The sequence below is a fragment of the Ambystoma mexicanum genome, chromosome 10 (genome assembly GCF_040938575.1).
Source record: "Ambystoma mexicanum isolate Mex_15411 chromosome 10, UKY_AmexF1_1, whole genome shotgun sequence".
NCBI classification, from domain to species: domain Eukaryota; kingdom Metazoa; phylum Chordata; class Amphibia; order Caudata; family Ambystomatidae; genus Ambystoma; species Ambystoma mexicanum.
Window position 1 is genome coordinate 762654754 of NC_090932.1, and position 24870 is coordinate 762679623.

At 45.8% G+C, this 24870-nt stretch overlaps 1 protein-coding gene across 2 annotated transcripts in view; it reads right to left on the reverse strand.

Annotated features, from left to right (window-relative positions):
* DHX36 (DEAH-box helicase 36) overlaps positions 1-24870 on the reverse strand; it is a 1119030-nt gene that overhangs the window by 717914 nt on the left and 376246 nt on the right. For both annotated transcript variants that reach the window (XM_069618410.1, XM_069618409.1), the window contains exon 13: positions 11951-12006. In XM_069618410.1, coding sequence (XP_069474511.1) covers positions 11951-12006 — 56 coding nt within the window. The remainder of the gene's footprint in view (positions 1-11950; positions 12007-24870) is intronic.

Consider the following 24870-nt stretch of genomic DNA (forward strand, 5'->3'; position numbering starts at 1 on the left):
GGGGGTGGAGAAGTGCGGGAGGATCACCTGGATGAGGGGACTTCAGGGAGTGGATGTGGGACACTGGATGGTGAGACGCGGTATCCCCTTCCCTGTAACACTTTTTCCCATCCTACCAGGTAGGATACCTAGGAACTCTACCCCCGCCCCCCTTCCCGACAAACACTTTCGCACGGACAGCTCACTGTGAGCAACACCTGACTAACACCAGAGCCGTCTACCTGACATGTCCCGATATAATGGTCAGGCAATTACTGATCATTACACACACCCGACTTCCATCACACTTCCCCACATGGATAAACGGCAGAGCACGAAAGCACACTCTGAGCAAGGTACAACACACAAGAACACAGCAGTTCCAAGAGGGCAGTTTAATACGAGGAGAAAGACAGTGAGACCAGAGAGGGTTGCAAGGAGGGAAGTGCCCTTGACCTTTAAAGACGGTTACTTTCGTGAACCTTGGAAAGTAAGAAACCTAAGACCAGGAACGAGAGCTGATGAAACCAGCACGGTGTGTCGGAGGTACCCGGGGCTCTCCCGCGTCGATAACCAGCCGGTTAGTCAGAGATACGGACACCAAATCAGCCTGTGTTTTGAACCAAGGTTGCAAACGGCAACATTGTATGAAGATATTTAAAGAGAACAGTGTGTGAGACTGTGATGCTGGAAATGCATTGGAGGGACAGGGCTTCCCTGTCCTTGTCCTGTAGTCCTTTTTCATTTGTGTTCTGTATTGTTTTCTGCCCAGGAGTCCATGTGGGACTCCTGGCAGTGCAGCTCTTCCTATTTTTGTTTTGGTGTACAGACCCATGGGATACCCTTATGGCACCCATGGGTGAGGGTATAATCCTGTGCCCCTAGTGTATGTTTTTTGGGCACCTGTGTGTGGCCCACAGAGCAGGGTATAGGCTGGTGGCAGCTACATGCTGAATTTGACAGGTGCTCTGAGTATCCTCCATTTTGGGGATACCCAGGCCCTGCCATTGGAATCAGTGGAGTCCTGGAAGGAAACAGGATGGCCCCTGTGGCCTCTTACTTTCTATTGCCTGTTACTTTGTTTTCCCAAAGTCCTGGGAAGCCCCCACTCTGTCCCTTCCCACTGACTGGCTGTTGGGTGAAGTTCCATATATGGTGGTGTTGTGAAGTCCAGGCCAGACTGGCTGGAGCCTTCCCAGTGACTGTATGTTGTGGGTACACCCTGTGGGTGGGACCTGGGTGAATGGAGTGTGTGTGACCAATATGCACTTCTTGTTGTGAATGTCTGTATCTGGCGTTTGACACAATGACCGAGACAGCCCTGCCCGAATCTGGTATGAATGCAGTGTGTAGTGTTGAATGGCTGGGTACTTGCCCCAATACACATTCCTTGTTTGAGTGTCTGAGAGGGAGGAGTATGGCCTGAATGCACCGTATGCCTGATTGGCTGACTGACTGCTGAATGCCCTTCTGAGTGATTGGTTGCCCGAGTGTGAACCAGCAGAATGAACGGGAGATCAACTAGTATATCTGGGGGCCTCTCACTGCTAGAAATTGTTGAGAAGCTGAAGTTGAAACTGACGCTTAATCTCGAAGTCAAGCCTGAAGAAGGTGGTTGACTGCTGTCTCCCGTCACCGCAATCCGAAAGCCGTCGAGACTGATCCAAGAGAGGACCTGGTTAGGTGCCCTCTTCCTGTGCTCCGAGGGACCATCGAGCACCGTGCCGAAGCGCCTTGGAAGTCAGACTTTCGACAGGCTGCCGACCGGAGACGGGGACCGCTGAGTAGAACGAAGATAAGCACCGGACATTCCGTTGACCGTAGTCAACCAGGGTTCGCAGGTTTGCTATAACCGCTGGAGGCACGTCGAAGCCGTGTTGCCCAGAAACGGGGACCGCTTGATGCCGTGCCATCGATGCCCGGAGCCACACCGCTCCTTTGCCTAAGACTTTTGATTCACGGACGCGCTCGTCCGCACCGCCGCCCGCCTTATCCCGCCAGAGAAGGCCAGGCCGTCGACGCGCCGAGGAGCATCCGCCAGTGGGTTCCCTGCCTCCCAAAGACTGTAGAGACGCCGGACGACTCTACACCCTTGCTGGCCCACAGTTCTCCACAAACTCTTTGCGGTCCTGAACTATCGACATCGAGGTGCCCCGCACACCCATTCCTTGCAGGACGTCTTCGCTCTGTCGTCGACTAGCACCGCTGGGACCGAAGCTGCCGCCTCGACGCCGAGTTCACTTTCTTCGAGGGATCTCGACGATCCGTGGCTCCTGCTTTAAAGAGCCGCTCAAGAAGGATCCGTCGACGACTCGTCGTCGAACTCTGCTATTCCACCATACGGGTGGTAGAAACATTTTAGAAGGAATTAAGACTAATTGAACAATATATGGACTGGGCTTGTAGTGTATCTTTATTTTACAGGTTGCCCAGGTGGGGGGGGGATCGCCACACAGAACTATGTTTAGTGGTAGGGGCCAGTATTCTGCCAATTGTTCTAACCAACTGCTATTCCTCCTATGTCTATTGTTGGTTACCTTTATTAAGTGATTTGTGTGACATTTAACCAGAGTACAGTTAATGCACTTTAATGAAATCTAATAATAATTGTGGTACCACTTATTAAAACTGTATATATTTGCCATTGTAGATTTACTAAGCACAAAGTGAGCTATTGTGACTGTGTACATTACCTTGAACTTAATTATATAAAGACTGTTTTAACGAATACAGTGTGTGGACATTCCTTTGTGGGGGCTTGGGGACTACACTGTACTTAAGAACCAGCCTGCATCACCTCCTGAGAAGCTAGGCCTTGATTGCTCAACTACATTAGCAATAATAGAGAATCTTGGCTGGGGTCCTCTGTGACTCTCCTCTGCCATATAGAAAGCAGGAGTACAGACACCCCTCCAGTCTTTACATAGACGTATGTGACGAACGACGTGAATATAAATGGAAACCAAATGAGTGAAAACTTTGGGAGGCCAAGAAAAGATACCATAGACCGGGTGGTCCGGCGCCACGTGGGTGCTCATTCGAAAGTCTCTGTTAGGCATCCAAATGATGCCAAGTGTGAGAAAAGGGAATCTTGAGATTGAAATGTTCATGCAACGGGTCAAGCTAAGCCCTGTGCACATTGAAAGTCTTTGATGGTTTAATGTATACTGCAATTGGTCCGAGCCTGGCTGAAGGAGACTAATTGGGAAAAAGAAAGATCTGAGCCCGGCTAAGGGGCATCCGGGGTAAACCGAAGTCACCCGAGAAAGAATATTCTGTGAACATTGTAAAAAGGGGATCTGAGCATGGAAGAGGAGGATCCAACGTTGAACTTTTGTTTTTGAAAGAGATCAGAGCCCGGCTGAGGGGGATCCCAGGTGAACACCAAAATTGAATACTTGTAAAAAGAAAAACAACTTTTGCATCTTGTTTTTGTACATCAGGCCCTCTGAATCAAGAGACTTAAGAAGTTAAGATACTTGGACACAGAAGGTCCTGATGCTGGTAATGGAACTGTATCCTCGTGCCGCAGAAGCCAGAGTGTGTGCTTTGATCGATTGAACCACCTTGCCCCGTGCTGAAAACGTAGGGAAGGGAGGCCATCGGTCTGAACATCCTGACATATAATTTTGCGAACACTTCTTTCTTTTTCATGAACACTAGCCCATACTATTTGCAAATTAGCAGTAAGTATTGGCGAAAGTTTGTTTTAGTATAGGCCATTTTATTTTGACAAGACACCACTAGGACTGCATTATTTTTTGATGGTCGTAGCTTGCTCTCAACTGTAGATTTAAGTTTAGACCGGCGTTTACCACACCATTGCGAAAGTTCAATAAACACCATTTAACTGTGGTCACTTGTGTGTCTTACTGTTGATACCATGCTTTTCTTACACTGTCCAGAATAAGCCTGCCTAAGGTTATACTTACCTTTAAGTTGCCGATAGCCCCTTTAAAACTTATATAGGTTTTACTTGCCTTGTGTTAGCTCTGCGCCATCCTAAAATAAGTTAAAGGGTTATTGCGTATCTCAATCTGTGTTCCACTGATCTTAAAAAGCAACTGTACTAGTATATTACAACAGTAGGTCTTACTTGCTTAGAAAAGCTGTGTGCCATTCCTGAATAGTGTTCCTTTAGGTGTAGCTGACCTTGGGTTGCCTGCAGCATCCAAAATTAGTGTAAAGAGTTCTTGCTTATCTTACACTGTGTTCCACTGTGCTGAAAAGCAGTGTTAATTGTTTATTATACCAAAAAGGTCTTACTCACCTAGTATAACTTATCACAAAAGTAGTGGAGGTATGGGAGTAGTTCCTTACCTGTAACTCCATTTCTCCAGCGTTGGTATCTTTCATGGATTCACATGCTTTGAATATTCCCTGTCGTCAGGCTGGGAACCTCAGGCTTTTTAAAATAGCGTTTTCCCTTGGAAAACTTCAACACTTTAGTGTCCTATCGATGTCCTTTTTTATGGGCGCTTAGGTATCACCCAATAGGACGTAGGGTATAAACAGACCCGCCCCGCGGCTTCTCAGATTTTTACTTCCAAAGTAGAGGCACCAACTAGGTTTGCATGCAGGGGAGGCCGGCGGGCGCATGTGAATCCATGAAAGATACCAACGCTGGAGAAATTGAGTGACGGTAAGAAACTACTCCCTTCTCCAGCATTGGATCTTTCATGGATTCAAATGCTTTGAATAGATAACATAGCAGTAGTTATCGTGCATGGTGGCGTGTAATGCAAACGTATACATTAGGAACGCAACACATAAGACCAGCAAAGAAGACATTAGCAGTGGCAACATTGAAACAGATACCCCAAGGCTGTGGGGCTTACCTTACTGAAACAGGCTTTGCAGGACTGCACGTCCCATCTGTACATCTGCATCATGCTGCTGTTCCAGGCAATAATGCTGAGCAAATGTATGCGGCACCGACCAGGAGGCTGACTGGCAGATGTCCATCAGTGGAATCCCCGACCATAATGCCGGGGACGACGCGGTGGATCTCGTCGAGTGCGTCTTCGGGCGCCTCGCCAAAGGCTTTCCCGTCTTAGAGTGACAGAAGGAAATAGCTGATGAGACCCAGCGAGACAGTCCTTGCTTGGAGATTGCTCTTCCCTTGACTGAGGGTCCATAAGCCACAAACAGTTGTCTTGAATGTCTGAACTCCTGAGTACGACTCAGATAAAATTGTAATGCTCTTTTTACATCCAGTGTATGAAGCGCCTTTTCCACCGATGAGGAAGCAGAAGCGAAGAATGATGGCAGCACAATAGAAGAGTGTTTATGAAAAGTAGTTGCCACCTTTGGAATAAAGTGCGGGTTAGTAGCTAGCACCACCTTGTCTTTGTAAAAACTTAAGTACGGAGGATCAATCACTAGGGCTTGCAAGTCCGATATTCTTCTTGCTGAATTAATGGCCACTAAAAGCGCCACTTTCCACAAGAAGAACTGCAGGGGCGTCAACGACATAGGTTCAAACGGGGCTTTCATCAGACCAGACAGCACCAGATTGAGGCTCCAACCAGGAGGGAATTTCTTGGCTGGAGGAAAAGTCTGAAACAATCCTCTTAGAAAATGTTTAACCAGACGATCACTGAACAGAGGGGTAGCATGTCTCTTCCGAGTGAACCTAGAAATGGCTGCCAGGTGTACTTTTATGGAGGACAACGCCAAACCTTTCTTTGCCAAGTGCAACAAGTAGGGCAGAATTTGCTCCGATGAAATGCTTAAAGGGTCCATCCCAGGTTGATCCTTACACAAAACCTTTTCCAATTGCATGACTAGGAAACATTAGTGGACGGAGCTCTAGCCGGCTCCAGAATGCGGCGACAGTCACTAGGAATGTTCAGTAGGCCAAACTCTGAGAAGTCAGGAGCCACGCCGTCAGGCTGAGAGAACCAGGGTTGTGGTGCCAAACTGTACCCTTGTCTTGAAACAGAAGGTCCGGCGTCACTTGTAACCGTACTGGTTCTGCTAAGGATAGAAGGAGTAGGTCTGAGGACCACGCCTGCCTGGCCCAGTACAGGGCCACCAGAATCACACGGCATGGGTATTTCTGAATCCACTGGAGGGTCCGCCGAATGAGTGGAAACTGAGGGAATGCGTATGCGAACCTGCCCATCCACGGGAATGAGAACGCATCCCCCAGCGAACCTGGCTGAGGCCATCTGCAGGCAAACTCCTTGCACTTTCTGTTCTCTCGAGTGACGAAAAGATCCAATTAAGGACGACCCCATTTTCGGAAAATGCCCGACACCTGATGTTCCTTCAGTTGCCACTCGTGGAGGTGGTTCATTTCTCTGCTGAGAGAGTCCGCCTGCACGTTCATCACCATCGGCAGATGAAATGCCACAATATTGATGTTTTGTTCCAGGGCCCAATGCCATATAGTTCCTGAGTCTCTCTCGAGAGTACCCTGGAATGGGTGCCCCCCTGCTTCCTGAGGTAAAACATTGTGGTTGTATTGTCCGTCAACACTCTCACCACAGAGCCGCATATGCGCGGCAAAAACTACTTTAGAGCCCAATGAACCGCTCTCAGGTCCAGCACGTTGTTGTGAAGATTCTATTCGACTAGGGACCACAGACCTTGAACCTGAAAGGTCCCCAGATGCGCTCCCCACCCTGTCTGAGAGGCATCCGTCACAATTGTAGCTTGAAATTCCGGTTCCAGCAACGGCACTCCTCAAGTCAGATTGTCCGGGAGCTGCCACAATCAAAGAGCTTCCTGTAAATCGCTGTTGACCTCCACCTTGTCGGACCATTGAGCCCACCGGTCCGCCAGAAACGCTTGCACTGGCCTCATGAAGAGACGACAGTCTTCACCAACGGAATACATGATGCCATGGCTCCCAACAGCGACATGTACTTTCTGACCGACACTCTTGTTCCGAGTATCCACTCTGCCGCTTTCAGCTTGAGTTCTTGAACTCTCTCGACGGAAGGCTTCACTAGGCCTGACTGAGTTTGGAATTCTGCGCCCAAAAATGCCAAGCTCCTGGAGGGAGACAGATGTGACTTTTCGAAGTTGACGGCAAAGCCTATTCGTTGTAACAGCCGCATGGCAACGTTGAGACTTGCCTGCGTCGCCGCCGGAGACGAGCCACCTATCAGCCAGTCATCCAGGTAAAGGTAGACATGATGACCTTCTCGTGGGAGCCACGCGGCCACCAGCGCTAAACATTTCGTAAATGTCCTGGGGGGACGATTTTAGACCGAACGGGAACACTCGGAATTGGTAATGTTTCTGACCCACCACAAATTGCAGGAATTTTCGGTGTCGTTGACGCATAGGTATGTGGAAATATGCATCCTGCAAATCCAATGACGCCAGAAATTCCCCCGGCTGTACCGACCGAATGACTTCCTGAAGTGTGAACATCTTGAACTTCAGGCGTTGCAGAGTCTTGTTCAGCGCACGAAGGTCCAGAATGGGTCGCCACTTGCTGTTCGGTTTCTTGACCACGAAGTAACGGGAGTAAACTCTGTGACCTCTCTCGGCCACTGGAACCAATTCTATAGCCCCTTTCTGTAGCATAAGTACAACCTCCTGCTGTAAGATGTGAAGACGAGGTTTCACAGAATACATGGGAGGGATGGGAACCGGTGGTTCCTTGAATTCCAGCGAGTGGCCCAACCGCACCATGTCCAATACCCAACGGTCTGATGTAATTTCGTCCCATTCGTCGACGTGTAGGGTTACTCTGCCCACCAGCACATTTCCTCAAAGACCGTCATTGCTGTGATTTTGTTTATTTACCCTTGGCGGAAGAGGGCCGTCGTCCTCTCCTTCTGGATGCCTGAAAATCATGGTTTCTCCTCTCTGGAATCCCGATCGACGCAGTAGAATTTCGTGAAGGTGTGCGTCGACCTCCAAGTTGCAGCCCTGCAGATGTCCAGCAGGGGCACACCAGACAAGAACGCTGTGGTAGCAGCGTTCGCTCTGGTGAATGGGCTCTCGGACGGCCGGGCAGCGGTCGGTTTGCCAACCGGTGACAGTGCATGATACAGCCGGAGAGCCATCTGGAAATGGAAGCCTTTGAGAGAGCCTTCCCTTGATTCACAGGGCCAAAGTTCACAAAAAGCTGTGACGTCTTCTGAAAACTCTTCCCTTGTGCACAACCCTTGTGTCTGAAAAGTCAAGTATGGAGGCTTGCAAAATAGGGCTTGAATCTCTCCCACGCACCGTGCGGAGGTGATGGCCACAAGAAAAGCTGTTTTCCATGATAGGAACATCAATGGTGCCGTATGCATAGGCTCGAAAGGAGCCCCCATGAGCCTAGTCAGCACCACGTTGAGCTCCCACGCCGGGGCTGCGGCCTTCACCGGCGGGAACGAGCAGAATAGTCCCTTCATACATTCCTTCACCAGGCGATGAGACCACAAGGACACCCGTCCTGTTGTCCTGGTGTATCTGGGGAGGACAGCCAGATGTATCTTGATGGAGGCGTGAGCTAGTCCAGCCTTGGCCAACGACAGTAGGTACCGGCAGTACTTGATGGGCTGTAATCCGTAGAGTGGTAATCTTCTGTGCCTGGCACCAGACAGAGAACCTCTTCCATTTGTGTCCGTAACAAGAGAGTTGAGGACGCCCTGGCCTTTGCAAGAACCTCTCTGCAGTCGGCCGGTATATCGTATCCCCAAACTCTAGTGCTGCAGGAACCAGGCCTGCAAGTTCGGCAACTTCGGGTCGTGATGAAGAATGGCGCCTCCTTCTCTGGAGAGAAGATCCGCGTCCACGGGCAGTCTGACCGGTGGGGACGCCGATAAGTCCAGAAGGTCCAGGAACCAGATCTGTCTCGGACACGCCGGTGTGACGAGGATCATCCTGCACCGGGACCTCTTGAGCTGGCTGACAAGCCGGAGTAGCAGTGCCAATGGCGGGAAAGCAGAGGAACAGGTTGTCCCAGGGGAGCGAGAAAGCATCGCCCATGCTCCTCGGTTGGGGGAAACTGCTGGCGAGCCTCTGGCACTTGGAGTTTGTCGCCGTCGCAAAGAAATCGACCTGGGGTCTGCCCCACAGCCTGAAGAGTCGATCCACTTGATCCTGGCGTAGCTCCCACTCGTGGCACTTGCGCAGCTCCCTGCTGAGTGAGTTGGCGATGGTGTTCTTTATCCCTGCCAGATGAAAGGGTACCAGAAACATCCCCTGGTCGACGGCCCAGTGCCACAGATCCTGGGCTTCCTTGGACAGGACTGGGGAGCTGGTTCCACCCTGCTTCCTGATGTAGAACATCGTGGTGGTATTGTCGGTGAAGATCCTCACCACCTTGCCCTTGAGGGACGGAAGAAAAGACCTGAGGGCCCAAAACAATGCGCAGAGCACCAGAGTGTTGCTCTGTGCATTGTTTTGGAAAAACAATGCGCAGAGCATTGTTTTTCCAAACCCAAAATACTGCTCATCTCCCTCTTGAGATAAGTCTGACTGCTCAGCCACAGCTACCAACTAAATCTCTGTGGTACAGACTGATACCAAAGGGGATTTATTGCTCTCACCTGTAGTCCTAATCTTCTCTAGTGCTCCCTAAGGGAACTGCACAGGATTCTGCCTAACAATATTCAAAGCATGTGAATCCATTAAAGATCCAATTCTGGAGAAATACTGTTCCTTGAATCTGTGTTCCACTATTCAGAAAAGTATATTTGCAAGACAGTTGACTATGTGATTTCTTTGGTGAGTGTCACTGCATAACTGACAGGGTCTACTACCCTTGTATCACTGTAAAGTAATCTTAAAGTAACTAATGATTTTACTCCCCACGAATAGGAGTGCCCTGTACTGAATGTGTATACAAAGGTCTTACCTCCTAGAAATACTGTTAGTTGTTCTAAATAAGGTATATGTTTTGATCTGTGTATTTAAAGCATAGTGTTATGTTTTTATAATGTGTTTATATGCTTTATGATAGTACGTACTTACCCACAAATCTCTTGGTCTGCTTGTATATAAAAAATCCTTTATTTGTACAATACATAGTATCAATGTTTCTTTGGACCATATTTATAATACAATTCCTTTGTACTGATTCTATAGCCCTCTTTCCTTGCTAAGAATAGCCTGGCTGCTCTGTCTACACTACCCTGAACCCAGGTGGTAAAGCCGTTTACTAAGAGTGGAGTCTTGTACTGCCTCAGCTGAATGATTTTACTAAGCCCTTAGTTGGAACTTCAGAAAAACGGTCCCAACATATGCCAGAAGCATCGTCATGTGCAATGTTCTGAAGTAAAGGGCCTACCTGACGTTCTGCAAGTTGACTACCTGACCACATTTCCAGAATCATCAAGAACTTTAGGATTATAGGTCTGAGGCTTTGTAAGTTCTACTTAGAGAAATATGTGGTGTGGATACATGACAACCTTCAATTGTGGAGGAAAGGACTTCCTTACAATCCGCTCTTTGTAGGCACAGACCAGAGGGCAGAAGAGGCACAAAGACAATGGCTCAGTTAGAAGGTGCAAAGTCACAGTTGAATGTACTCCTGTACTAAGTAGCAAAACTGTGGCAGAAGTGGACAGGGTTCACCAGGGGGAGGCCCTTAGGACAAGTTCACAAGCTGTTTCTGGAGAACCTACTGGACTTCAAAAGCTCTCAGGCAGTACCAAAGAGGGGTCCTCACTGAGCTATACCACACTAGGCCCCTCGGTCATAGAACCAGACTTGGGCTTCTAAAGTGGCCCATGCAAGCAAGCCCTAGAAAGGTCAACAGTGGAATTATGTCCAGAGGGGATCCCAGAATTTCCTCCAGTAACTTAGTATGTCTGCACCAAAAGGGACCTCATCCCACGGGTTGAAGACACAGTGAACGTGTCACCTCTGTAGGTGGTCCTTGGAATGGACAGTACCCGGGATCAGTTGTGGTGCTCACTTACATATAAAAAACAGACTGCATGATTACACAAAAAGTTAGAAAATTACACTCATTTGAATAAAGCACTACCTATGCTTTTTTAATACAACATTTTGGAGCTAAAAGAACCTTAAAAGCTTAAGCACAGAACTCCGTCAAGCTCTTGGTGATACTCTAGTTAGATGTGAGAGAAAGCAGATTAAGAAGCATCTTTAGAACTTGGCATACGATTGTTGAGCACATGAGCATTGATCTATGCCAGATTCAGAGATTCCTGTATTAATTACTGCTAACTTGAAGGTGTACCAATATATTAATCTCAGTGTAATTTATCTTTGTCAAACTGCACAGAAACTTTAATACACAAAACTAAAATATAAGAAAACGTTTAACAGCATATTAAAAAAAAAACATTTCTGGTATACAATAAAAGTAATTTACCCCAACATTTATAGCAAAGGTTTTGGTGCCCTACTCACCCTGCCTCTGACAATCATTTAACACAATAAAAATACAAAAAGTCTGATAAATTAAAGCAGGGGTCAAGGGGAGAAAGCCATTAGCAAAAGGCCAAGAGTATGTGACAGACCTTGAAATCATTTTAGTTGATATTGTGCAATCAAGCTACAGAACTGCAGAAAACACCTGAAATCTGCCACTTTGGTGGCCACCGGACAGGCTGATATTAAAGAGCGAGTATTATAAACATGGAGTATGGCAGCAGTTTCTTGGAGATTAAACACAATAGTACTATAAATATAGCCTGCCGGCACTTTTTACCACTGGGGTATTCCGCTCATGATTAATGCACATCAGCAATAGGCATAGATTACTAAACATGTTCCCTAATGGAAGAAACATTACAGTATGCTACGAGTTTGTTTGTTCCTCCCCCGCCCCCGAATACCTCCCTGAAAAAAAACAAATGTCACTACAACAGAAACTTGAAAACTAGCTGCGGATGTCAGATGTGTAAAACAACCGACCCTCCAGAACCAGATTTACATAATTGCCAGTAAGTGGCAATGTCAACATCAATCCACAAGCAAGTATAAGCAAAGTAATTTACACAAGACATTACATAACTTCAAACATTGCTATTACTTTCATGTTTCATACCTGTGTCTGGTTTACAGTTGGCATCAATGAATGCAAAGGGATTATAATAAATTTATCTGAAAACAACAAGGGAACATTCTGTTTTACTAAGTGTTCTTATAAAAATCACTGGATATTGACAACTGCTTTTGCGTACTAAAGGAAAAGAAATATATTAGTAATCCTAGTTCGGCATCATAGGCACTTATTCATATTAAAAACTACTTAACTCCACAAGTGGTATGCATCTTGGAATTCTACTTTTCAAATAAATATAAACTTTACATTCACATTATGCAAATATATCCAGTACTGACAACATTTAACAATAAAATTCTAACAAAACATTGTGTGACGTTTCACCAATCAATTTCTAACCAACATAGAAAATATTAAAAGTTGGAAACAAAGGTATTCAAAAGTAAACTGAAAAAAAGGTTGTGATATCATATGGCAGCCAGGACACACTAATATTCCATTATGCAGTGTAGTTACAGAATCACTTTATCTGTGAAAAAGTGAGAAGGAAATGTTTTTGCTAGGTATACCATTTCTAGTCTGTCATGAGTGATTTAGGGAAGCAGGTGGGTTGTTTATTAATGAATTTCAGATACTCATGATGGAGAAGAACACGTAACAAATTCAGTAATTGTCTTTCCAAAATACATGGTAATGCCTCACACATTACTCATCTTTGAAATCTCCTTTTGACACAATCTGGTTCGGAATATGTTCCCAACAGCCAGATGTAGCACTGTGTGACTACACAGATGCCTCAGTCAAGGTTTTTGAGCACCCTTTGCACCTGAAGGGATATCCTCAATGTTTACTTAGACTCAACACCATATTTTCCCTCTATTCCAACCTTTTTCCCTGGGTAAACATCAGAGCCGAGAAAAGCAAAGTTGTCAAGAACAAATCCCAACTGAAGTAAGGAGCACTGAGAGGTAGGAGAGTGGCCAATGACAAATATGTAGGAAGAATTAACGTTTCCATTAGAATGAACATTAGTACATTAAGTAACTTGTTTTTCTAATGGATACATTCCTCTAAAAGATCCCTCACCTTTGAAAGAATCCCAAAGCTGTACCAAAAACAGGGTTTGGGGATGCAGGTGAGAGGAGAATGCTGTCAACCAGAAATCCATAAAGCGTTGACCTTCCCACATCCTCGCATCCACTCCAGCCGGAGTATCAATGTGGCACTGCTTAGTGAACATGTGCAAAGATGCCCAAGTTGCTTTTTGACAGATGTCAAGCAATGGATTCCTCACCCCCTCATCATAGCAGAACTTGCTGCTTGGGCATGAAGGACCTTAGGCACCCTCAGTCTTAATGCAGAAGATTATTCACCATAAGATAGTTGGTAAAGAGTTTGCCTTTCCTTTTCAGGGAAATGCAAAATGGACAGACTTTTCAATCCTATAATTGTTGGTCTTAGAGACATGTGTAAAGAAAGGTTTGACACATGTTTGTCCAATTTTAAATCACACAAAATTCAAGTTGAGACGTTTTCACCAGATGATGGTCACAGAGCTTTTAGCTATCTGTCCACAATCTAGTAAGGTGTATAGGAAAGCTAAAGCATTGTATCTATATTATATTTTCAGTTAGTCCCAAAAAAGTATCCCAACATTGATTTTGTGTGGTCCTAGAGAGATACATTAGACTATAGAGGGTCTTTGAAATTGTATCTGTGCAATCTCCCTATTTTCGAGGAGGAGGGAAGAATGCAAGGAGATAAATCTTCTAGGGACTATTATTTCTGACACTACCACAGGGAGCAGAGAGGGCTTTTACTGTCACATTTTTAAGAGCACAGAAGGAAAGAACCTGTGACCAACAAGACCTGCAATTCCATAAGCCTATGCACAAACATCCAGAAAAAAAACACTTTAAATGAAAGACCACAAAGGACAAAGCTTTAAAGGAGGCATCTTTTTGTGAGTCTACCATGCTCACCATAATAGGGTGGCCTCCCAAAATCCTCCCACCAGGGCAGACTTTGGAAATCTGTCTCAACAGCAGCAAACAAACTGTTCCTTAACACTAGGGTTAGCAAGGTGTTAAGGCAATACTTTTGATATTAGTAAACAGTATTAAAAGAGGACTAGCAAAGCATAAAAACAGTAAGGCCTGCACAATGTCTAGAAGTGGATTCTCTACCAGAGGTAAACACTAAACACAAAATAACAGTGGGGTGGTGTTAGGGAGAATTCTCATAAATGGCCGATTTCCCTTACCTAATCAGTCCCACAGCAGCTTTGCTGGATTTTTAGGATTTCTTTCACCTGGTAAGAGTGTGAACCTTTTTCCCCACATTTACATGTGTTTTGCTGTGTGTGTTTTTACTTTTTGTGTGATCTTGAGTACTGGAGCCTCACCTACCCCATGGCCTCATATTTTTCATGTGTGTTACACAGCACCCTCAGTGCAGTGACACAGGGTTATCCTTTAGAATTCCCACTGACTCAATTTTTCTGGGGTTGACTACTGTCCCCCAGAAAAGGTAAAGTTGCCATTAACTTTACTTTAGTCACTTTAAACCACAGACCCAGTACACCCCCCATTTTACCTGGAGTACTGTAAAGGGTTAATTCTTATCCCTTTTTGTCTGTGCCTCTTGGAGCCTTGTTTCGCTCCCTTTACATCAAGAATTGGCTGGTGGCAGTGGTAACTACCCTATCTTTTGTACCGCGATTATCTTTTCTAAACGTGGTATTGTTTTAGGCTATTACATTAGCCTCAAACATAAAACCGCATGGCCAAATAAATTTTATTTTGGCTCCGGCTGGGTTTATTCGCCATTTCCTTTTGTTAGTCTTTCTCATGTTTTTCTCTGCGCGCCAAACCGGGGATGATTCCTTTGTTCGCTGTCTTTTCGCTGGCTTCTGCACAGAAGCCCTCCTTAAGGCGCCTGAAAGTCTAGGTAGGCAGGATGTGAGGGAGGGGTCTTCGGACCCATGCCATGGGTTCCCTTGGTAACCTAAGTCGCACTCCTGTTTGATTGGCTGAGGGGACTGTCCTTGCCAGGACAGCCACCCTGCTGTGTGATTGACAGCCAGGCTGTATGAATGGGGGGAAACTGCATAAAAAGCACGTCTCTGGGACTGGAAAGGGAGTCGCCACTGGAACGAAAGAACCAACGAGGAGCTGACGGGAGAGGAACCCTACACCGACTGAACCGCCTGGTGAAGCCCTGCTGCAGGTCCGAATCTTCAGAATCCGACGACAGAGAAGATCCTCCAGGAAACTTCTTCCCTTGAGCTGGTGGGACCAACCAGGTCGCCCAAACTGCAAGCCAGCACCCCTCCTCTGGTCGAATTTGCTGTAAGAGCTACAGTGGGCCGGAGAGTCAGGAAGGTCGGACCCTGCTTGGGTTTTAAGGAGCGCACCTTTTATTCGTTGTTTTGCTCCGCTGCTGGCTTCTTCCCTGGGTGGCGCAGGACCCTCCAGCTTCCTACTTCATATCAGTCCGACAATCGCTTCAGGAACCGTGAGCCTGCAGGAATCGCCAGGAACGTCCGCCTCAGCTACAGCTCCCTCTCCATTTTAAGGTACTGTGCAAATCCGGTTGTCCGTTTTGTTCACCCGCAGTGAAAGTGTTTGAAATCTTTTGCCAATCCGAGGGCTTGTCCTTCTCTTCTCTTTGAACTAACTTTTCTATCAACCAACCTTGTCCGGAATCTGCGCCACAAACTTTACCGCAAACTACCCTGAACTGTGTGATCTTGAGCAAAAGACTTTTGAGCCATTGACTTTGGCCCTAAGCCTTTTCTAGCTGATCTCCTCACTAAAGTTCCACTTGTTCAATTGCCCTGAGTACTTACCTGTTGGTTTGACTTAATTTCTAATAACTTAGTCTTTCCCTCCTTTTAAATTACTGGAGTGCCATTTTGCTCCCACTTCCTTTTGTGAGCTTAACTTGTCTGTAATTTAAGGGAAGTGGTGTGGTGCATTTATGATTGTGATTTTTAACTTGCTTATAATAGTGAAATGTTATATAACTGTTGAGTAAATAAATATATATTCTTTTACTTAGAAACCTTGAGTCAGTGTTTGCCTGAATGATAGTAATTGCTGTCCTTTGTGTAACTATTTGATACTGCTCACTTACTCTTGAGATAAGTCTGGCTGCTCTGCTACTGCTACCACTTTAACTGTGTAGTACAAGCTAGTACCAAAGGTGAAATTGTACTGTCACTTGTAGTCTTAATTGTGTATGGTGTTCCCAAAGGGTACTGCATATAATTCTGCCTAACAGGTGGTTAGAACCGGGGAACCATAAAACAACCCAATGGTCTGCACAACCAAGCGTGCTGCCCTAAAGATACATTCATACCAGAGTATATGTGGAAGGCCAGCACCTAACAAATTGGGCAAGGTATGTGATTAAAAATTGAAAAACTATTTTGCCCAGGGGAAAACAAATGGCTGTTTGAATGGTGCAGATCCTTACCATCGATGGGCTTGGACTTGCTACCAGCTCGAATTCTGGATAAGAGCAGTTGGAAAAATTAATTCGACGAGAAATTGCTCAAAAACTGCATGCAACAACACTGGTCGAGTATTATAAATCGCAGAAAATACCCCGAGGACTAAGAGTGTATCTACGCCCCACCCTATGCAGCGAAAGTAAATCCTTCGTAGAAAAATGGGATCAAATCCTAAATAAAGGTTCGCTGGACCTCATACTATTGAACATTGAAGAACTGTCTAAATCCCTTACATCCATTGACACAGAAATCACCACCTTGAAAACTCAGCTAAGTGAATTCAAATCTGCTGAAGAACTTTCTACCCTACTTGTTGATATCAATTCAAAACTTACAGGCTATAAACAGGACATTGAACAAAGGAAACTGAGGAAATTTAAGAGAGATACCTTTGACTATCTTAACAACATTGTCTACACATGGCAAGAATTCTACCACCACCGTGATCAACAACGGAAATCTCGTTTCCAGAATAAAGCAAATTCTGGCAGTGACAGCAGTACCGGCAGCATTGGGGACCCAATTCAACTTGAAGAAGGAGGACGCTCTTCTAGTAAAGAAACGGCTATTCCCGACACAGATTCTACAGAACGACCAACCACTAATCCAACAACCCCAGTAACACCACCTAGCCCTGGAGCATTGACTGGTGCTTTTTTAGGACTAAGAGACAAACAAAAAGAAAAACGAGGAGAGGCAAAGGGTCAAAACAAAAGAAAAAACAAATGACCTAAAATCTAGTTGTGAATCTGTCCTGTAAAAACCTCACCAGTGGACAATTGGACATGCTTAACCGAGGACTATCGTTTGTGCCTACTAACACTACACTCTTTGAAGAAAAAGTATGCTTTCGTACGTTATTGCGTAAATTGAGGCTCAAATTGTTTTTTAACTCTGACATGGATGAGGATACACCGCCACCGGATAACAACACCCTTGAATTCCGTCCTAAGAGTTACTTTGACCCGTCCACACAAAATTCTATGCTTAATCTATTTGAAAAAACGGTTTTGAAGGATCTTGAAAGAATGAACTACCAAAAGAATACACCCAGCAATGCGAAACGGTGTCAACTGGAACATATTGAAACACTGGCCAAGGACGAAGAACTTACTATCAAACCCGCCGATAAAGGTGGTGCAATTGTCATAATGGACACCAAAGATTACACAACTAAATGCCTCACACTGCTAGATGATACTAACACCTACTCCAAGTTGGATGGTGACCCTATCAACACAATTAAGATTCTCATCAAAAGGATCATTGAAGAAGCATTAGATCAAGACATGATCGATGTTAAGACAAGTGAATTTTTACTTAATGTACATCCAATCACTCCCGTATTCTACGGCCTTCCTAAAATTCATAAGAACCCTACCAACCCTCCACTGCGACCGATAGTAGCTGGCACTGACAGCATTTTTAAACCTCTAGCTATCTATGTGGACAAATTCCTTCAGAAATTGGTACAGGAGACCCCTACCTACCTTAGAGACACAACAGACTTCCTGAATTGTATCAACGATATTACAGCTCTAAGCACAGAGTGCATTATCTTCAGTATGGATGTATGCAGTTTATATACCTCCATCCCCCACACCGAAGGCCACGAAGCAGTTCAATGGCTCATCTCTAATGGCAACAACAGCATGTCCAATAACAATCTGGTTCTGAAATTCCTTGAAACCATACTCTAACAGTTATTTCAGATTTAAAGGGAAATACTACCTTCAGACTACTGGTACCTCCATGGGCTCATCCATGGCCCCAGTCTACGCAAACACATTTATGTACATGTTTGAACATCAGCATGTACTGGACCACCCAGAATGGTCCTACAAGATACTAATGTGGAAACGTTATATAGACAACATATTTGGCATCTGGTGTGGTACACGTGAAGAACTGGACGCTTTCCTCACCTACATGAACTCCATTCACAACACCATAAAATTCACCATGGAAATCGGTGAACCTCGTCTACACTTTTTGGATGTAGACTTGGAAAAGAACATCAGATTTGGACCACGGTCTACCATAAACCCACTGATGCGAATAACTTATTACACTTTACAAGTCATCATCCCAAATCCATGCTTAAGAGTCTACCATACAACCAAGTCTTGAGATTAAAACTGATAATTTCGGACCCAGCAGGTCTGGACACAGAGAGCAACACCCTATTGGAAACATTTTCAGCCAGAGGCTATCCTAACACCATCCTAGAAGAAGCCAAAGAAAGATCTGTACTCATCGACAAAGAACAACTACTGGTACCCAAAAACAAATCAAAGGATACACCATTACTTCACATCAGCAAGTACTCAAGACAGAGATTCCAGATAAGTAAATCCATTAGAAAACACTGGAACATTCTCCACAACGACCAGACACTGAAAGAACTCTTCCCTAAAGCACCTATGATGGCCTTCAGACGAGGTAGGAATGTGAGGGACAATCTGGTCAGAGCAGAAATACCACCTAAAGACAAACAGATGGTCCTACAAACTAGAAAAATTGGCACTTTCCCTAGTCTCTGTTGTACTCACTGTAACAACGTCATAAAAGGTGACAAAATTGTTCACCCATACATTGGGAAGAACATCAAACTACGCCACTATGCCACCTGCATGTCATCCGGGGTTATTTATGCGATCAAATGCCCTTGTGGCAAACTGTATGTGGGTCAAACCACAAGACCAGTCAAAGAACGCCTGACGGAGCACAAATCCAATATTAGATGCAAAAACATCAAATTCCCCCCTCTCCAGACATTTCATGGAGAATAATCACACAATCACACAATTAAAATTTCAAATCCTTGAAGTTGTCAAAAAACCCTATAGGGGAGGTGATTATGCATCGATGCTTTCACGTAGAGAAAAATATTGGATACATACACTGAACACACTACTACCGAAGGGGCTTAATGATGAATTTTCTTTAAAATGTTTTATCTGACTTGTTGCCCTAATATCTCTCTCTATACGCTAGCTCTGCCTGTACTCAACAGATGTCTGTATATTGTGTTTTTATAACATAATTGTCACCCTTAGAAAGATGTTTTTTCATATATCATATGACCATATCCTCTTGGGCCATTTTTTGACCTCTCTCCAATTTAAAACTGCTACTATTAGTGAACTTTTGTGCCACCTTAAGAACTATTGTCGTTTCTCACACAATGTACATCCAGAGCCACCATATCGTAACTTAGATGGCCAATTACTTTTTTGCTTAATTACAGTCTTTTCCGTATGCAAACTTTTGCAAGCAGCTCGCACACTATTTGAATCTATTCATTTCTTCACCTTCTAAGATGGCCGCCGCTCTCGAGCGAGTGCCCAATACCCTCATTTGAATTTATTTCTATAGTCCTTTGTTTATTACTACGCATGCCCACCTCGCTTCACGGACCTACGCCGCAGCGAGGGGCTTGTGGAGCTGCACTAGCGTCCCGCGCATAGCAACAGTCTCTGGGGACATCCTCCCCGCTGGATGGGCTTAAACGAGCTCCGTCGATTCCGAAGATCACGTTCCATCAGCCGATGCTACAATTATCACAAATTCAAGTAAGTTTTAAGCTACACGAGGCGCTTTTCGCTGTGCCTCTTCAGTCTCACATATATAGATGTCACTTTCACATTAAAGGGGCCGCTGTTTTTCTTTATAGACCCAGCGAGCCCCGTGTGGACTATTTGAGAACCCTTAGACTGCGTGCTACACAAGTACCGCACTGATGTAATAACTGGTCCTATCCAGAACACATTGGGCACCCCCCAGTGGTGAGTAGTTGCCCTTTCATTGTTTGATCTACCGATACTGTTGCCTTTTGCATTTTACACCTACAGTTACACGCACTATTTTTCTTTTAGTGCACAATCCTCCGCTGTTCTCTGCTGGGTGAACTGTGTTGGAACTCAATTTATAATTTCTTTCCCGCCCATATCGAGCGGTTTCCATATGCACTGAATTACAGGTGTAAAGAGAAAATTGGTAAGCCATTCATCCACATCTATTCGGAAGTTGCCCTATTTATTCCTAAGTAACTTACAATGCATTTCCAATCTACCATTAGCAAAATGGCCATTCTTTTGTCCCGATAGCTTGTGTCTCTGGATTCTATTTACAGGTGCTGGTCATGTTGACCCATTCTTTGTATTCTACCCTTGCTTCCCTAAACAATGTATGACGAAGCCTTTACTCTTGTCTGGTTCAATTTACTGGTTCCTGGTAACACGTTATATGTTTAACACAGAACGCTAAATACATGTAGCAGTGATGTGGAGAGTTCACAAATAGCTGATTGTACATATTTCTTTATTTTCAGTGTTTAATTCATTATTCTGGGCTCTTGATGAAGAGAATGAACTTCTCGAAACGCGTCAGCCACATCAAATGAATTGAATCCTTCCTGTTTCACGCGTTTGGAATAAAGAATCTTCTTTTACATTGAATGTCATTACTACACTTTTTTAAAAAAATTGTATTATCTTTTGAAATTCACTGGAATATATATCTAATTTATTGTTACAAAAGTCAATCTCAAGGCGTCATATTGGCGCAAACTTAAGGTGTGCAAGGGACGGGAGGGTTCCAATTTTGGATCCTCTTTTCTCTCCTTTTTGTACCTTTAGTAACCCTGTGCCAGGGCTACATTTCCTCCCCTGCACCCCAAAAATCCTTAACTATTGACAAACTGCCATATGAATCAGTATTTCTAGAAATTTAGTGTGTGCACCTTCCACCTTCCTCTTCTAAGAGGACAACTCTTGCAGCTATTCTTCATATCTTCATTGGAGCCAAGAATCCTTCGAGGAAATGCAGCCCGTTGAGGACTATAGGACGACCTCTGCAGTGACGCATCAACCTCTCCAGCCACTGGCCAGGTGAAGCCCTGCTCCTCTGCCGGCTCTCTACAGACCCTCATCAGTGCTTCTGCCCTTGGACTAGTGGGACCAACTAGTCGACGCGTTCACTAGGATCCAGCCCTTCAGAAGTTTGACTGGACAACCCGGTGGACTGGCCAGCTCCCTTGTGGGCTACACAGCTAGAGCCATCACTGTTGCATGTTCTTTGATGGTCACCTTCTCCCCACATTCTAGCTTCCTATCTTCAAGGGAATCTTGTCCTGGAGCAGGTTCTGTGACCGCGAATGAAAGGAAGCCTGTCGTCTCCTGCAAATAGTGACCGTCCCAGGAACTTGCTGACCATCCCTGGAACTCGCCTTCCTCTATTCTGTGAAGTGTCCTGAAGAGGTCTGCATTTTTTTAATCCACATTTCCTCTATCCCAACTGCTTTTCCTGCAACTGATTTTGCACCTGTTGAATACCGGTATTTAATACATATGCAAACTTATTCCTAAGGGTGAATGTTTATATATATTATGTATGGCTTATGATTAAATTACTAACCTGGTATGTTGTATGCTCAGTGTGTTCAGAAAGGCCTAATAAATATATATGACCCGCATTACTCACCGTAATAGCATTTCTAATGATTGCATCTGCTTAGAATCACATGCTGTGCATATAGTCCGACATCTAGTGGAAATTGCGGAGTTTTGCATCTGTCTTGCGAAGATCGAAAGGGACGTCGACATGGGCATGAATAGAACACCATTTCTAACGTGACGTGTAGTGTACCCAAAATCCATCACGCGCTAAGGTCCCACTGTTTTTTTTTTTCTGCCGTGAGGGAGCCTTATAGTCTGTGTGAGCGAGTACAGAAGCGAGAAGGTGTGAGAAGTCTATGTTCCTTCTACTCCATGAGGGGAGGAATGGTGGGCACATGTGAATCTAAGCCCGGGAGGGTAGCTCAGTGGCAACGTGCTTGCCTTGGAAGCAAGACGACACGAAGCAACACAGGTTCGATCCCTGGGTCCGCACTTAGAAACCTCTGGGTGTTATAGCGCGTTATAAATATGCAACTAAGACAACAGTAGTGCAACTAAGACAACAAACAAAAAATCTGTAACAATGCCTCGATGCCCCCGGGCTGTGTGAGCGCTTTAAACATGCTGATTAAATAAAATTAAATTAAGCAGATACAATCGGGGCCACTCGGCTCATTCCTCGCCGCAAGCCAGATAAGGCCCCACAGCCCCCAGACCCAAACCGGGCCCCTTCCCAACAAGGAAAGGAACACCCGCGGCCAGGCCCGCTTCCCTCCCCAGCCCGCTACCTCCATCCCAGCTCCCCTTCCGCATCCCAGCCCTCCCGCCTCCCATCCCACCGAGGTCGCCAGGTGAGTGATGAGGAGTGTTTGCCTGGCCAAGCTCCCCCTCTAAAGCGCCTATTTGCCCATCCAAAGCGGGCCCTAGGCCCTTTCAGCACCACTCCAGCCGTCTCTCCCGCCTCCCGCACCGCCCCCCCCCCTGCTCTGATTGGTCCACCCACACTTCATCACTAGTCCTCCAAGGGCAGCCCTCTGCCCGTACAGCCCTGCGGCTAAGGGCCCCAAGGCCAAGGGCGACTCTACCAGAGGCAGCTCCAGGAAGTGTCAGCAGGTGTCGGCAGGGGAAGCCAAGCCAGTGGCCAGCCGTCAACCAGCAACTACAAGGACCAGTAAGGTAGGGTGGCTCGGATCGGGGAGAGTTACAGCTCTACCCTAGATACCTGGCCACTAGGCTAAACCAATGTCTACCAATATGATCACCCCCCGTCGCCCTAAACTGCATTATAAGGCCTCTCTCCAACTATACAGGTATCTCAAACTTAGCAGGGCATCAGTGCCCAAACTGCATTGTCTGTTCTCCAAACTGCATGGATAGCAGGGCTACTGTGCCTGGAAATTGCATTGTCTGTTCTCCAGACTGCATTAATAGGCCTCTCTCCCACTATGAAGGTGTCTCAAACTTAGCAGGGCCTCTGTGCCCAAATTGCATTAGCTTTGATCCCAAACTGCATTGTTAGGCCTCTCTCCCACTATACAGGTGTCTCAAACTTAGCAGGGCCTCTGCGCCCATATCGCATTAGGTTTGATCCCAACTGCACTGTTAGGCCTCTCTCCCACTATACAGGTGTCTCAAAATTAGCAGGGCCGCCGTGCCCAAATTGCATTTGGTTTGATCCCAAACTGCATTGATAGCGGGGCCTCTGTGCCCAATTTGCATTATGTTTGATCCCAAACTGCACTGTTAGGCCTCTCTACCACTGGACAGGTGACTCAAATTTAGCAGGGCCTCAGTGCCCAAATTGCATTTTGTGGTTCCAAACTGCATTGATAGCAGGGCCTCTGTGCCCAAATTGCATTGTGTGACCTCCAGATTGCATTGATAGGCCCCTCTCCCACTATACAGGTGTCTCAAACTTGATTATCCTCTCTCCCACTCCACAGGTATCTCAAATCTAGCTCACTCGCACATTTAGCAAACTCCCAAGTGAGACAGAAACCACCAGCGAATTACGACGGTGGGTCGCTCTGACTAGGGCCTCTCGCATCACAAGGCGAAAGTCCAAGCTACGCCCGTCCAAGCCACCTCCAACCAGCCGATACCCTACCCAACCCACACAGCCTGCTCACCACTATGAACTGCGCTTAGGGGGACGGACAGTAAAAGGGAGCCACCGATAACACCCAAATTAATAACCCTACCACCCCCCTTACTTTCTAGGACAGTGACTGAACGAGTCAACTCCAGCCGGAATACCACCCATAGACAGAGCCAAAGTAGTAGCAGACACCCACTCACCAGCCACCACACCACAAGACAACTGGTCCAAAGCAGCAACAATTAGACGTAATCAAACAAAGACTAAACAACTCTCAACCCTACAATGCCGCGCAAACGACCAATTCAGAGAAAAAGACGAAAAGAGGAAAAAACAAACACGCCAGAACAGCAACCTAGAACAACCATAGACTGGACCCCCACAGGCAGGAACACTAACCGAAGGAACTCAGAGAAGAGAAAAATCCCTCTATCTAACTCCATACCTCGCAGACAACTGGCCACTACGCCAATCCAACCTAACATTAGAAGCAGCAACATCAATCAACCTAACACAAGCAAGTAGAAGAAGGATGACCAAAACAAACAACATACAGACGACAGACCCAATAACCCCCTACATCACCAAAGCAAGAGGAACTTCCAATCAACAACCACAACCCCCGGAAGACGAACCCGATGAAAACACAAAAAACCGAAGACAAAACCTAGAAGAACTCTTCGAAGACGTTGACACCCCAAGCCCCGCAGCCCAACAAGTGATCGACCAAGAAGGAAACCTCAACACCGAGCGGAAGACAACCTCGACAAAACCCAAACCAAACAACACCTCCAAACTTCACTGCAATCTAATAAACACAAGATCCATGTCAAAACGCTCAACAGAGATCTTCGACCTACTCGACGACAACAGCATTGACATCCTGTTCATCACAGAAACATGGCTGGACGACAACTACAAAATCACACTCCAAAGCTGCCTTCCGACA